This window comes from Herpailurus yagouaroundi, unplaced genomic scaffold (assembly GCF_014898765.1).
Source record: "Herpailurus yagouaroundi ecotype Mexico unplaced genomic scaffold, PumYag 188, whole genome shotgun sequence".
NCBI classification, from domain to species: Eukaryota; Metazoa; Chordata; class Mammalia; order Carnivora; family Felidae; genus Herpailurus; species Herpailurus yagouaroundi.
In genome coordinates this window covers 23,241,129-23,256,649 of record NW_024412419.1, presented here as the reverse complement: position 1 = coordinate 23,256,649, position 15,521 = coordinate 23,241,129, and the positions used below count along the sequence as shown (strand labels likewise).

Here is a 15,521-nt window from a genome sequence, read left to right as displayed (position 1 = left end):
ACATCCTCTAGTCTGATGATTGTACAAAAAACATTAGAGATGACTTGGGAAGTCCCAAACCAACATTCTCTAGATACTCCGTGTCCTGTGCTGATGACCACAGGGGACACCACCACCCATTACAGATTCCATCCCAGACACAGACCAGTGCACCCTCCTGTCTCCACCTCCTGATGCCCACCCAGTATCCAACATCATACACCCTGTGTCGGGGGAGAGGGAAGAAGTCTTTAGGGAGCAGTTTGAATGGGAGGAAGCACATCCGCAGTTGACTTCAGGTTTTGCCCTTCGCTCATTATATGACCTGAGACGAGGAAGGCTTTGCTTGTCAATTAGGTTTTCCTCACCTTCCTCATGGGAACAATTGAGGTAGGCCCAGAGCCAGGACGAACAACCCGAAGAAGAGGGTGCCATGGTGAAGGTGAACCAGTGGTATCTCAGCAGCGGCTGGCCAGGGCCCTGACTCCTCCCATGCCAATACCCTCCATAATCATTCCCAGCTCCAGTCAGGGATTTAACGGGGACCCTCAAAGGTGGACGGGGGTGGTAGCGATTATTAGTGAGCTCCAACAGGAGGGGAATCTCAGGGAGCTGTGCGGGGGCCTCATGGTCCACCCTCCCCCGCAATCAGGAAAGTCTCTTTCCAGAGACAACTGGGAGGTTCTAGTGTGAAGAAGAGAACATGGGCTAAGGACCACTGTTCACACTGAGATGCAAGAACACAAGAGGAGACAGTTGTCTAAAAGAAAAGCACTTGGCCTTCCCAGAACCAAGCAAACTCCCTGCGGGGCCTCTTTCTAGGAGCCAGGCACACAAATTCACCAGTGTGCTGCCTCTTTCCACACATGACCTTTTATGTTTGAAGCTGGCAGACTCATCTTGTCCAAAATACCACTTGCATTAGGCCACTCTCCTGCTGAAGAGTCTGTCATAGCTCCCCACTTCCCACGATAGCAAATCCAAATTCTAGGCTTGCTGTGTGACCTTGGGCAGGTCACTTAACCTGACCTGCCCAAGGGTTCAGTTTTTGTTCATGTAAAATAAATAAATAAATAAATCAACACACAAACAAAAAAAAAGGGGGGGAATAGTTCTTTTAGAAGTCTCTTTAAGCCAAAAGATATTATGATAATCTCTATTGTTCTGGTCTTGGGATTTCAAATTCCTCCCCCAACACTAACCCTGCCCTCGGATCAGCAGACCTGCTCCCTGCACTAGGAACCTCGACTTCATCTCTGAGTGTGCTGCTCCCTAACTTGCATGCCCTCCCTGCTCCTGTGTTTATCTTGATCCCACACAGCTTTCAGAGCTCCGCTGAGTTTCCCTCCTACGTGAAACTTCTCCAGCCCACGTTCACCTCTCAGTTCTCTGAAGCCTGTTGCTTTCATTACAGCTACTTCACCTATTTTGGTACTTAATTCTTCTCCAGTGATTTTATGCAAATAAGCTCTCTCCTGAGGGTTCCTTCTTTTGGTTTATTATCTCCCAGCCAGGCTCAGCTCAACTCGGGTTCTTAGAAGAGCGCTCAGACAGTTAACTGACAGTAGCAAAAATGCAACTTGATGAAAAGGATGATTGACGATAAAGTCCTCAAAAACTACAAGGTACAGATGACAGCCCAGGAAAAGTATGGCTCCTGAGTCCCCCCAGAGAGAATCCCTTACCTGGGCGTGCGGCTCACAGAAGGAACTTGGAGGCAAGTGAGTTGGAGCAGGGGGTGGACATGGGGATTGAGGCATCTGATGTAGAAGAGAGTCTAACCCCAGAGTTCCAAGGATGGCTCGGCCACCAACTGGCTATGGGACTTGAGCAAGTCCCCACTCCTCTCTCGTCAATAACTAGAAGAACCTGGACTACCAAAAGCTCTCCAAGGTTGCTATCTACACTTATTTGGCAAGACGATTTCTAGAAGGCTCGGCTGGCAACCTCCAGGAACGACTCTAGGTCCCTGTAAAACAAACATTGACTGGCTGTACTTGTTCTAATGAGAAAAGAGGTATTCCTTTCCTCACCTGCTCCTACCTTTGGCTTACCAGTGACAGGCCTGACCCAGGTGCATTACCAAGGCGATGAGTTTTCATTCCCCAGCCTGACAGTCTCCCAGGGAACCGCTGACCCATTCCAGGAAAATGAAGCTCTAGCAAAAATTGGACTTTATTAGATACGGTGGTTTCTTGCCAACTTGCTTTTGCCAATTGCAGTTTTAAGATAATGATGTTTCAGTTTTATACACCCAAACTTTTGGAACAGGAACCTGTTTCTACGTGTGTTGTTTGTTGAGCCCATTTCAAAGCTTAAATAAAAGCCGAATTATGATTCTTCCCTCCCTGTAATACAGGGTGGTGGCAAAAAGCCATGACTCAGGACTCAGTCTCAGGACTGAACTCTGGCTCGTGTACTTACAGCTAGATGATCTTGGGGAAGTTATTTAATTTCTGAGTCTCAGTTTTCTCATCTGTAAAATGAGGATAATAGTCTATCCCTCTTCTTTTTTTTTTTTTTTTTAGTTTTTATTTACTTATTTTGAGAGGAAGAGAGCAAGTGGGGGAGGGGCAGAGAGGATCCCAAGCAGGTTCCACACTGTCAGCACAGAGCTCGACATGGGGCTCAAACTCACAAACTGCAAGATCATGACCTAAGCTGAAACTGAGAGTCACATGCTTAAACAACCAAGCCACTCAGGCATCCAACAGTATATCCCTCTTAAGCGGAAGCTATTATATATACACAGTGGTTAGTGTGGCGCTTGGCTGGCTGTTCTAGAGAACCTCACGCTGTGAGTTTAGCTTGAAGTGACACTCAAATGGCAATGTCCCCAGTGCTCGACAGAGTTACATTTATACCGTCATATTCATCTTAGGCCCCAAAGAGTCTACAAATAACTCTTGGAGGAGTCTGAGCTGCACACAATAAAAAATAACTAGGCAAAGAGAGAAACAAAGTATCCAGAGGTAAGAATCAGCAGAAAAAAAAAAAAAAAAAAAAAACAGTAGAAACAGATCCAAGATGGTGGAAAAGAAAATTTGAGGCTATTCACGGAAACACAAAATTATTTTTAAAAGTAACACTGTCAGTTTGGTACAGAAATACATGTAAATTATATTTGAAAAATATTTTCAAAGCCTCTAATGATCAGGTCTAACAGCACATTAGACACAACTGAAAGAATGAATGAATTAGGACATGTGTCATAATATATTACTCAGAATGCAGCAATTTTCTAGAAATACAAAAAGATGGTACAGTTGGAATAGAGGCTAAGGGACATGGTATATAAAGACAACCAAACATACATTTAATTGGCACCATGGAAGGAAAAGAGAGGAATAATGGAGTAGAAGCAGTATTTCAAGAGACACTGTCTGAGAATTCTCAAATTTTATGGAAGATATCAAGCTATAGATTCAAGAAAGACTATAAATGTCATGCGAGATTAATTCACAGAAATTAATGAAACAGGAAAAAAACATACAATTTAGACCGTAGTGTATTTTTCCAAAAAGGACCATAACTTTCCTCCCATCTTGCAGGCCACTTTGCAATGTGACTTTTGCCACCCCTCCCCACAAGAGGTAAAGTCTATTTCCTTCCCCTTGTATCTAGGCTGGCCCTGAAATTTACATTGACCAACAGAAGCAGCAGAAATGACTCTTGGGCCCAGGCATTAAGAGGCCTTGTGGGTTCTATTTTTGCCCATTTAGGTACTTCTGTACCCAGCCCAGGCTGTCCTAGAAAGACCATGTGGAGGAGGACCAACACACCCCAGTACCAAGTCAACAGACATGTCATTTTAGATCGGCCATGTCAGTCCTACACAATACCGTGTGGAACAGGGACAAGATGTCCCAGCTGATGTCTTCCCAAATTGCAGATCCACTGAATTGTGAGTAAATAAAATGGTTGCTGTTTGTCAATATGATTTACTGTAACATGCTCTGCAGCAACAGACAACTATGACATAGAAGATCAATAAAGCCAAAAGTTGGTTCTTTCAAAAAACTAATAAGGTAGACAAACCTCTGATAAGATGAATCATAGAAAAAGGATGAAGTCACAAATAACCAGTATTGGAAATAAAAAGGGGGCATAACTACAGAAGCTACAGATATCAAAGAGATAACAATAGAAATTCTCTAAAAATTATGCAAAAAACTTCAACATGTACTTGAAATGAACACATTCCTAGAAAGACAAAACTTTCCAAAACATACTTATAAGAAATAAAAATATGAGTAATTCTGTAACCATTTAAAAAACTGAGTCAGGGAATGGGAGAAGATATTTGCTAATTACCTATCAGATAAAGGGTTAGAATCCAAAATCTATAAAGAACTTACCAAACTCAACACCTGAAAAACAAATAATCCAGTGAAGAAATGGGCAGAAGACATGAATAGACACTTTTCCAAAGAAGACATTCAGATGGCCAACAGGCACATGAAAAGATGCTCAGCATCACTCATCATCAGGGAAATACAAATCAAAACCACACTGAGATATCACCTCACACAGGTCAGAGTGGCTAAAATTAACAACTCAGGAAACAACAGATGCTGGCAAGGATGTGGAGAAAGGGGACCCTCTTGCACTGTTGGTGGGAATGCAAACGAGTGCAACTCTCTGGGAAACAGTGTGGAGGTTCCTCAAAAAATTAAAAATAGAATTACCCTATGACACAGCAACAGCACTACTAGGAATTTATCCAAAGGACAGAGGAGTGCCGATTCATAGGGGCACATGTACCCCTATGTTTATAGCAGTGCTATCAACAATAGCCAAATTATGGAAAGAACCCAAATGTGGCTGGTCTGATGAATGGATAAAGATGTGGTTTCTATATACAATGGAATACTACTCACCAGTGATAAAGAATGAAACCTTGCCATTTGTAACAACGTGGATGAAACTGGAGATTATAATGCTAAGTGAAATAAGTCAGTCAGAGAAAGACAGATACCATGTTTTCATTCATACGTGGAATTTGAGAAACTGAACAGAAGACCATAGGGGAAGGGAAAGGGAAAATAGTTTCAAACAGAGAGGGAGGCAAACTATAAGAGACTCTTAAATACAAAGAACAAACTGAGAGTTGAAGGGGGTGCAGGGGAGACGGGAAGATGGGTGATGGGCATTGAGGAGGGCACTTGTTGGGATGAGCACTGGGTGTTGTATGCAAGTGATGAGTCATGGGAATCTACTCCCGAAGTCAAGAGCACTCTATATACACTGTATGTTAGCTAACTTGACAATAAATTATATTTTAAAAAATAATTAAAAAAATAAAAAACTGAGTCAGTAGTCAAAAATCTAGCAAAATATAATATTCTAGGCTATTGGTGCGTTCTACCAAGTAAAGGAAAATTTTCCATTCATATATTTTATATAATTTTTTTTTTTAAGTAAACTCTACCCCTCAACATGGGGCTTGAACTTGTGGCCTCAAGATCAAGAGTCTCACGCTCTACTGACTGAGAGAGCCAGATACAACGAATTCCATTCATATTAAAAACTATTCAAGAAAGAAAAATAGAAACACTCCCAAATACATTTTACGAGAATGTAGAACACTGATATCAAAATCCAACAAGGGCACCAAGAGAAAAGAAAAGGACAGTTCAATTTCATTCATGAACATGTAAGAAAAAGAATCCTACACAAGTGTTAGCAAAATAAATCCAGCAGTACAGTCGACCCTTGAACAACTGGAGGTTGGAGCACTGACCCTCCACACAGACAGAATCTATGCATAACTTTTGATTCCTCCCCAAATTTCCTACTAATAGCCCACTGTTGACCAGAATCCTTACTAATAACATAGTCAACTAACACATATTTTGTTTTTTATATGGATTATATACTGTATTCTTATAATAAAGCAAGCTAGAGAAAAGAAAATGTTAATAAGAGAAAATACATGTATAGAGCTTTGTGTTTATCCATAAGTTTACATTATCTGTTTACAAGATGAATTATCTGTTGTACTTAACATCGATATTGCCTTAAAGGATACAAAATACTCTAGGTGGTATATGTTTTATGAATACCAGACATCAAAAATGAAAAGATAATGTGTGGTCTCTGTGTAAATTTTGATAATTTTTAACTTTTCATAATAGATTTGTGTACATTTTAATGGTAGTAAATAATAAAATAGACTAGTATTTACAAAGAATTAACACATTCGTGACATCCCTTTTTCTTAATGTTTTTGATATTTCCAGGCTATGCTGTTTCTGAGTTGTTTCAAATTGTCACAAATCTCCAAAAAAATTTTCCAAAAGTGTGTTGAAAGGAATTGGATATAGGTGGACCCACATGGTTCAAATCCATGTTTTCTAGGGCCAGTGGTATATAAAGACAAAATATACCATGACCAACTCGATTTTATTCCAGGAATGCACAGATAGCCCAATATTAGCAAATCTATTAATATAATTCAAAATAATAACTAATCTAAGGGGGGGAAATAAGATTATTTCCATAGATGCTAAAAAGACACTCAATAAACTTTAACATTCATTCCTGATAAAAACACTCAAGGAAATAGAAATTTATGGATATTTCATTAATGCAAACACACACACACACACACACACGTGTGTGAGTGTGTATATTTATGCATGTATGGATAATTCCCAAAGACCATCATCCAACTGAATAGGGAGAAATTTACCTCTTACTAAGGTCAGGAACAAGGTGAGAATTGCCACTATCACCACTGCTATTTAATATGGTATTGGAATATTAGCCAATTCAATTAGGAAAAAATAAATACAGGAAGAAGAATTAGAAATGAAGGAAAACTCTTATCTGTTAATGATATGGGTATATAATTGCTCTAGAGAATTAATGATAAAACTAATTCAAAAGGTGTAATAATGTAGCAAGATAGAAAGTATAAAATTAACATGCAAAATGTAAAAGCCTTTGTATATATCAATATATGAGCTGGCCCAGTTGGAAGTATAGTGGAAGAGAATAAAAAACATTTATAATAATTATAAAAGATTAAATACTTCTGGATAAGCCTAGTTTCTTTTTAATTTTAAGTGAATTTCAATAAAAATGCCAATGGATTTTTTTCCAAAGCTAGATGAATTGATTCTAAAGTTCATTTGGCAAAATAAACATGCAAAAATAGCTATTAAAAACCCTGAAGAAAAGAGCAGTGAACGTAGACCATTACAAAATGGTCACAAATACGCATCTGTGGACGCGTGTCACTTTACAATGTAACTTTGTTGCTCCTTCCATCTAGAGAAGTTTATTTCTCTTCCACTTAAACCTGAGGTTGCCCATATGAATTGCTTGGGCCAATGGGATGTTATCAAACATTTGCAAGCAGAGATTTGAAAAGTGCTAGCACATTGGGACTTAACCTTTTTCATTACTTTTTTGGAACCTGAGATCACATGGTCTTTAAAAATAAGAAAAGATACTCAACTTCCTTCGTAATCAGAGAAATTAAACTAAAAATGCCATTTCTCACCTGTGACCTTTGCAAAAGTTCTAAAGCTTGACTACACACTATATTGTCAAGCTACGGAGAAGATGACATTTATATACTACCGGGGGAATATAAAATGGTACAATCCTTACGGAGGAAAATTTGACAACATCCAACAAAACTATGTGTGTTTACCCTTTGACTCCTAAGTTCTAGGAACTTATCCTAAGCTATACCTCCAACAACATGAAAAAGACATATGCACATGATTGTTCATGACAACACTACTTATAATAGCAAAATATCGGAAACAACCTAATGGCCACATCAGGAGACTTGTTGAATATATATGGTAATAGTGGAATAGTCTACAGTTGGGAAAAAAATGAAAAAGATTTGAATAGATACAGTATAATCTCAGGATACATTAGGTGAAGAAAATTAAAATAAACAAAAAAGCACACAGTAGGTTATCATTTGTGCAAGAAGGAAGACAAAATAAAGTATATTGCAAAAAGAAATATAGAGAAGATATGAAAATAATGAAATTGGTTATCTACATGAATAAGTAGAAAAGAAAGGCTAGAGGAGATGGAACTTCTCTGAGTGTCTTTTTTCACATAGTTCTGACTTATGAACCATGTTAATGTTCTATATATTCAAAAGATAAACTAAAATCAACAAGAATGGGAGAAACCCTATAACTGAATACAGAGACAAACTTAACTATGTGTCCGATAGATAACCATACAGTGAGAACAAAAGAAATAGAATTAATCCCAGTGATTTTGAACTAAGTATATTGATTATATACCTTGAGTGTGATATACTCGAAGGAAAAAGAATGGCAAGAAACCATTGTTATTGGTGCTATTGTCACTGGTGCTATTAGAGTAGCTCCGATATTATGTTGTATCACAAGACTCAGCAAACAAAAAGATTTATTGTTGCTTTTGCAACCTTGGTTTGCACTGTGAAAGAAGGACAAAACCAATCTGAAATGGGGGAAGGAGATAAAAGGCTAATTCTACCCAGAGATCATTTGTATACATTTATTTTTTAAAGAGGAAACTGTACTTCTTAGCTCTGTCCACTGGGTGAGCTTGGACATAACTCCAGCAGCAATGAACACCCCTAGCACCTAATCTTGGTTTCTAAATAAAATCCCCCAACAATTGGAACCTTGAAGAAATGGCTAATTGCATGGCTGAGATTGGAAAAATACAGGATTAGTTGGAATGGCTTGTTCCATAAAACTAAAAAGTGCTTAAAAATGCAGGGGGACACAGGAGGCAGTATGAAGGCATCTCACTGGCCAAATCCATAATTCCTTGAGCATCGAAATTAATAGCAACCTGAATGGATTATACCACGCTAATAAAAGAATCCATAGAGTCACCTGGGTGGCTCAGTTGGTTAAGTGTCCGAATTTGGCTCGGGTCATGATCTCCCTGTCTGTGGGCTCGAACCCTGTGTCAGGCTCAATGCTGACAGCTCAGAGCCTGGAGCCTGCTTCAGATTCTGTGTCTCCCTCTCTCTCTGCCCCTCCCCTCATGCTCTGTCTCTGTCTCTCTTTCTTGAAAACAAACATTTAAAAATTTTTTAAATAATAAAAGAACCCATAAATCTATTTTATATTAAAAAGATAAAACATAATAAGAATGGGGTAGAGAAGAGAATCTCTTATTTTTTTTTTTAATTTTTTATTTCAACGTTTCAACGGAGAGAGACAGAGCATGAACGGGGGAGGGGCAGAGAGAGAGGGAGACACAGAATCGGAAACAGGCTCCAGGCCCTGAGCCATCAGCCCAGAGCCCGACGCGGGGCTCGAACTCACGGACCGCGAGATCGTGACCTGGCTGAAGTCGGACGCTCAACCGACTGTGCCACCCAGGCGCCGCTCTTATTTTTTTTTTAATGGGGGAATGCCAACTAACAATGTTAGAAGGAATGAGAGACATTTTAAAATCACCACGTTACAGTCACCCTGGTAATATTCAGTTCAGGCAAGAATCATCAGTGGATGGGAAAACCATTGGGTAGAAGAATGGTCACACAGGATCACAGTTCCTCCTCACAGATAACTTATAAATCACATGGAGGGAGGCACCCTTACAAGGGAGAACTCTGGCAGACACACCTTAATCAAATTACCAAACTTAACACAATCAGTTAGGGTATTTACCAGCATCACATGTATCCCCCAATGCACTACCTTAAGGACAAAACATGATCTATTTTTTATTTCTTCCCAGAGAGTTTAATCTGATTCCAGCAATAAAAAAAAAAAAACAAAACAAAACAAAAAAAAAAAAACAATTTGGACAAATCCAAATTGAAGTGCATACACACAAAAAGCCAGCCTAAAGTTTTCATCAACACAAAAGAACAAACCAAGAGACTAAAGAACTATTCTAGATTAAAAGAGATGGAAAAGGCAGGGTAAGTAAATACAATGTGTGGTCTACAGTAAATCTAATAAGCAATGACTGAAAAAAATGAATAAGATAATAAAGTCAATTCATCACAATAGCAAATTTAATGGAGTCAATCATATAATCTTCTCAATAAGTGCAGAAAAAAAATATTAGATAAAATCCAATATCCACTCATGATTTTTTAAAAATCTCTTAGCAAATGAGTAACAAGATAGAACTGCTTAGTCTTATAAAGAGTATTCACAGAAAAGCCTACAGCATACACCGTACATACTGACAAAATGTTAAACGCTTTCTTTTTGAACTTGGGAATAAGGATGCCTCCAAACATCACTTCCATGAAAAATTGTAGTGGAGCCAGCACAGGAAGAAAAGTAAAAGAAAGAAACAGTATGTAGGTTGAAAAGAGAGCAACAAAACTGTCATTATTGGCAGGGTTGCGTATATAGAAAACCCAAAAGAATATGCAGATAACTTATTAAAATTTATAAGAACTTAATTGGGTTCACAATCAATATATAAAAATCAATTCCATATACAAATAAACATTTTCAAAACAAACATCTAAAAATCCATTCAGACAACAAAAGGTCATATGCCTAAGAATAAATTAAACAAAACATACACAAGCCCTCACCAGAGAAACTATAAAACTTCAAGAGGCATTAAAGAAGATCTAAATATATGCTCATGATTTGGAAGACTCAATATTGTAAAGATGTTTGTTGTCCCGAACTTGATCCATAGAATTCAGAGCAATTTTCATCAAAATCCCGACAGGTTTTTTGAGGGGTAGAAATTGAAAGTAAACTGTATATGGAAGTTCAAAGTCAAGTCATTTTTAAGAAGAAAAAAAATAGAAAGACCTGTTTCCTCCAATAATAAAACTTACTATAAAGCTGCAGTATGGAGACAATGTGCTGTAGGCAAAGGGGCAGACAAATGGATAGATAAAGCTGAGTTCTGAAGCTGATGCAAGCACATCTGAGCCCTTTCCATATGAACAGAAAGGGCTCTTCACAGCAGTGAGGAAACCATGGACTTCACCATAAATAGTGTGGAGACAACTAGGTATTTGCACAAAAAGAAGTGTGTAAAAGTCGGTTCCTCTCTTACACTAGTCACAAAGACCAATCCCAGGTGCATTCAAGACCCAAATGAGAAAAGAAAATCTATGAAGTTTTAGAAGGAGATATGGGATATCATCAAGACCTCAAGGCAGGAGAGGAGTTCTTAAATAAGACCCAAAGAGCACAAACCATGCAGATTAAAAATGTTAGTAAAAGGTGAAATATTTATATGATCTGAAGAGAAACCAGACTATAAGATCGAAAACTTTAGAAATAAAGAGACAGAACACAAAACCGACAACAGCCAGACGACTGATAAAACTGAACTCTGACCAGCACACCAGCAGGAGACCCAACCACCACCCCAGCAGCCATCAGTCCAGAACAGTGAGGACCTGGTCCCCGATTGCAGCTTCCCTACTTTTTGTCCCTGCTTCCAACTCAGGACCAACCACAGAAAGCCACATATGTTCCCCAAATGAATCATGTCAGATGCCTCGCTTCTCATTAGCCCACCTCCAACTTCCCCATGGCAACAGCTTCCAGTCAGAGCACACCTGAGTCCTTCCCCTTTTCACTGTCAAGCTTTCCCACACCCCTGCCTGCGCTGGCGTCTCCCCAAAGTGAATGTTGCTGCCTTCCCTGCTTCAGCAACCTCTGAATTGCCTCCATTTGTTCTCGTTTGGGTCATCTTCATTTATTTCCCCCAAATCCAGAATTTTGCTCATCTAAAGTCTCCATAAAGAGAGCAGAAAGACAAGGTTCAGAAAACATTAGCTGTACCTGTCACCCACAAAGAGCAAGTGCACAGCATGTATGAAAAAAAACCCTTAAACCATGGGAAAACAGGAAAAACCTATACAAAAATGGGAACACACTTGAATAGGCACTTCACAAAAGAGGAATTCATATGGATCAAACATGAAGGAAAAAGCTCCTCTGTCTCATTTAGCAATCAGGAAAATATGATCACCCTGGATATTAAGCATAGCAAGCATTATTATCCTCCCCTTGCCTCATACCCTGCACCCTTGAGCACCACGCTCCCCCCCCACCCCACCCCCCACACACCTCCATTAGACAGGGTAACAAACCTGTCCAAGGTAAGCAGCAAGACTGGTGCTTGGACCCCAGCCAGACCTCTGGGGGCTAGAGAGAAAGTGCTTTCCCTCTCTGGGCCCAGGCCTCTCATATGGAGAGGCCAAAAAATCATCTTTAAGGCTTTCCAAACAAAGAGGAGCCAGAGGTCAGGAGAAGAGAGGCAAAGGGGATGTGGCAGAGGCACAATCTTCTCCTAATCATTAGTTCAGGAGAAATCCAAAGCTCTGACTAGTAGCCCACTCATTTCTGAAACCTACCTTCCTCTTTCCTTTTAGCAAAAACAAAACAAAGCCCGTAAATAGTAGTACTACCATTTTAAGGATGAGAAAGAAAAAAAAAAAAAAATCAAGGTCCAGGGAGCTAGAACTTGCCCAAGGCCACACAGCACAGAGAACTAGAACCTGGGTCTTTGTGACTCCCTCTACCGACGGCTTTTTTCTGCACCACAGAACTGTTACCCATCAGCACTTTTCACCTATCCCCAGACCTGCCTCTTGCCTCACAGCTGTGGGCACTTGAATCTCAGCATTCCAGCCTGCTTGGGTCTAACCTGTGCATTCTGTGCTCATGAAAAAGAGGTATTCCTCTCTCAAGCTCTAAGCAACAAGGGACATCAGCAGACTGACCCATTAGTTGCCCTCTGGGCAAAAGGAAGACTTACCTTGCCCCAGAAGCAACAGCAGCCCCAGGAGGAAGATGCGTGGCTGCAGCCCCATGCCAGAATCGTCCAGGTGTCCCAGCCTTGGATGAATGGTTTGCACAGGTGGAGGCTGCCACACTTCCTCCTGCTTTTATTCTCCTCTGTTGTCTGATAGTACACCTGTCATAAATTTTACTGTGTTCACCTTTGAAAGGGTGCAGTGGCCAGCTGTAAATGATAAATAATAACATTTAGACAAGATTTCTCAAGGTAGATAGGTCAAAGATGGGTAGCATGTTCTAGACAAAGGCACCAAAAGACCAGGACCACATAGCCCCCTTTATATGGCCCCCCAGAATCGTAGGCGTCCAAAAATCAGGCACTGACAGGCTGGGAGGAGCTTAGGATTGGAAATACAGGGCTGGAATCTCAGATTAACCACACCTGTGAGATCTAGGGTGCGTCCCTTAATGTGGCCTTAGCTTTTCAACTGTAAGCCATGGAAATAAAAGCCACAAATTGAGTGAAAGTACTTAGTAACAACTGTAAACCATAAAGCCCCCTCCAATGTGACATCTCTTAGTGTCTGAGGAGCGCAGCTGAGTTCCCCAGTCTACAAGATCCAGAAAGGTTTGTTTCTGTCCCTCTCTTCCAAAGCCATGGGTGGCGGGGAGTGTTAGAGTGATGTGCACGCCACACATTGATTGTCTGCAAGTTGAATTGAGAGATACAAGCCAGAGAGGTGAGCCCTTGGAACGCATTTGACAGAATTAGCATTTTGCTTTGGGCGACTGACGTTGAAATGCTGGGCAGGGTCTAAACTGGGCAGACAGAGTTGGAATTTAAAGCCTCAGTGACAAATATCCTTGGGGGTGAAATTTAAATATTTTCCACAAATATCAAGTATCATTCGCCTTTGGGTAACGTGGCCAAATATATGTAAATCATCCTTGCATTCTGGCCACAGTTATGGCAGCAAGGCTGAGAGCCAGACTTCTGAACTCCAGCTTGGGGACCTGGAGCTGGTTTCTATTGTTCAACCTTGGTCTTCATCTGCTGACATCTTTTTCTATATGCTTAAAATCACAGTTATAGGTTGGTTGTCTTGAGTATAAAGTGAAGTCTAAGTGGGCGGCCTTCTGTTCCTGGCTCTCTGTTATTAAGGTATTGTCTTCCTTTCTCATCTGCTCAATAAAATGTGACTTGTGGGTGACCACTGATTTAGCCATGCCAAAGCCTCAGCCTCAGAGCCGTATGTGATGTGATGAGGTCACATCAGGCGTGTATGGCCGCTGCTACAACAGGCCCAGCTGGCCATAGGCTGGTTCCAGAGTCTGGCTGAGAGCAGCATGCACAGAGAAGGAAGAAGAAAATACACCCGAGGAGGGGTATGCAAGGGCCATTTGGGCATAGATGTTCCTGACCGTTGGACACTTACTATCTTCACTAATTGGCCACAAGCTCAACAAGAGACCCAAAGCTGCTGTCTCACTACTAATGACAACAGGAGTCCCTCCCTCCTAGCTCCATGCCACCAGCAGCTTTGAGAAGCATCCCTGATGCTTGGACTGAATGAAAAGTCACAGGTTCCCACTCAACTTGGGCCCGTTGGAGGTAGGGTAGGACATGTCATGGGAAATGGACAGAAATAGCCTGGCTTTACAATCTGGGTATTTGCTTCCACCTCTTAATGCTTCTCTGCACGACCACCATGGCCCCACTGGGTTGGCACACACACCAACCTCCAACCTTTTTTACATTTAAAAGCATTGAGAAATGAATTAAAAACATTTTTGGGGCGCCTGGGTGGCGCAGTCGGTTAAGCGTCCGACTTCAGCCAGGTCACGATCTCGCGGTCCGTGAGTTCGAGCCCCGCGTCGGGCTCTGGGCTGATGGCTCGGAGCCTGGAGCCTGTTTCCGATTCTGTGTCTCCCTCTCTCTCTGCCCCTCCCCCGTTCATGCTCTGTCTCTCTCTGTCCCCAAAATAAATAAACGTTGAAAAAAAAAACATTTTTAACCTTTATGAGGAATTTTAGTATAGGACAGACTGAATTCCCTCTGAGATATAAGAAATCTTGGAGTCCTGTCAACACATTAAGGAATCCTCATCAGTTATGAGGCAGTGGGGGAGTAACATCTCTTGGACACTCTTACCAGGCACCGTTGGCACTCTTCACATGCATTAGCTTAATTACCACTGATCATCTATTAGCAGCTATGAAAACTAGGGGGGCAGTACTTGTCAAAAGCCAGAGACAAGCTCCATCACTCTTTAATACAATTTTCTTCTCTGAGTTTTGCTGCTACAATGTCCTAAGATGACATATCCTAGAGGAGGGAAGATGCTCCATTTGAAATTTTAGCAACAATTAGCAGATGTTCCTTTTGGGAAAGGCACAGGCCCATGGATTCAAATCTTCCAGCAAAGGCAGTCCAAGCCTCCCTCAGAAGACATCTCAGGGATTGGAAAAGCTGAGTGTTTGCTGTTGTCCGGAAATCCACAAGGGGGTGCTAGACCAAGCCTCCGCCGCAGGGCCCATGCGGATCAAAGCAGCACTGGCTGCGAAAGAATGTTTTTCAAACTGGGGTTACAACCCATGATTATCCCATGAATTTAATTTGGTGCATGATCAATCCATTTAAAAAAATTAAATGGAATATAAAATATCTGAGTACATTGCATACAGTAAGGGTAAGTAATGTTTTGGGAAACTTGTTTCAGTCACAGGCGGTGATGCAATATGTATTTCTTAATATGGGTCATTAAAAAAGAAATTGAAAACCACTCCCTCAGCCATCAGTAGATCAGTTTCACAAACAAATCC

At 40.8% G+C, this 15,521-nt stretch overlaps 1 protein-coding gene across 2 annotated transcripts in view; it reads right to left on the bottom strand.

The window, feature by feature from the left end:
- The window catches only part of PLB1 (phospholipase B1), a 144,180-nt gene that overhangs the window by 109,960 nt on the left and 18,699 nt on the right, over positions 1 to 15,521 (bottom strand). For both annotated transcript variants that reach the window (XM_040496388.1, XM_040496389.1), the window contains exon 2: positions 12,718 to 12,924. In XM_040496388.1, the coding sequence (XP_040352322.1) occupies positions 12,718 to 12,772 (55 nt within the window). In that variant the 5' untranslated portion in view covers positions 12,773 to 12,924. The remainder of the gene's footprint in view (positions 1 to 12,717; positions 12,925 to 15,521) is intronic.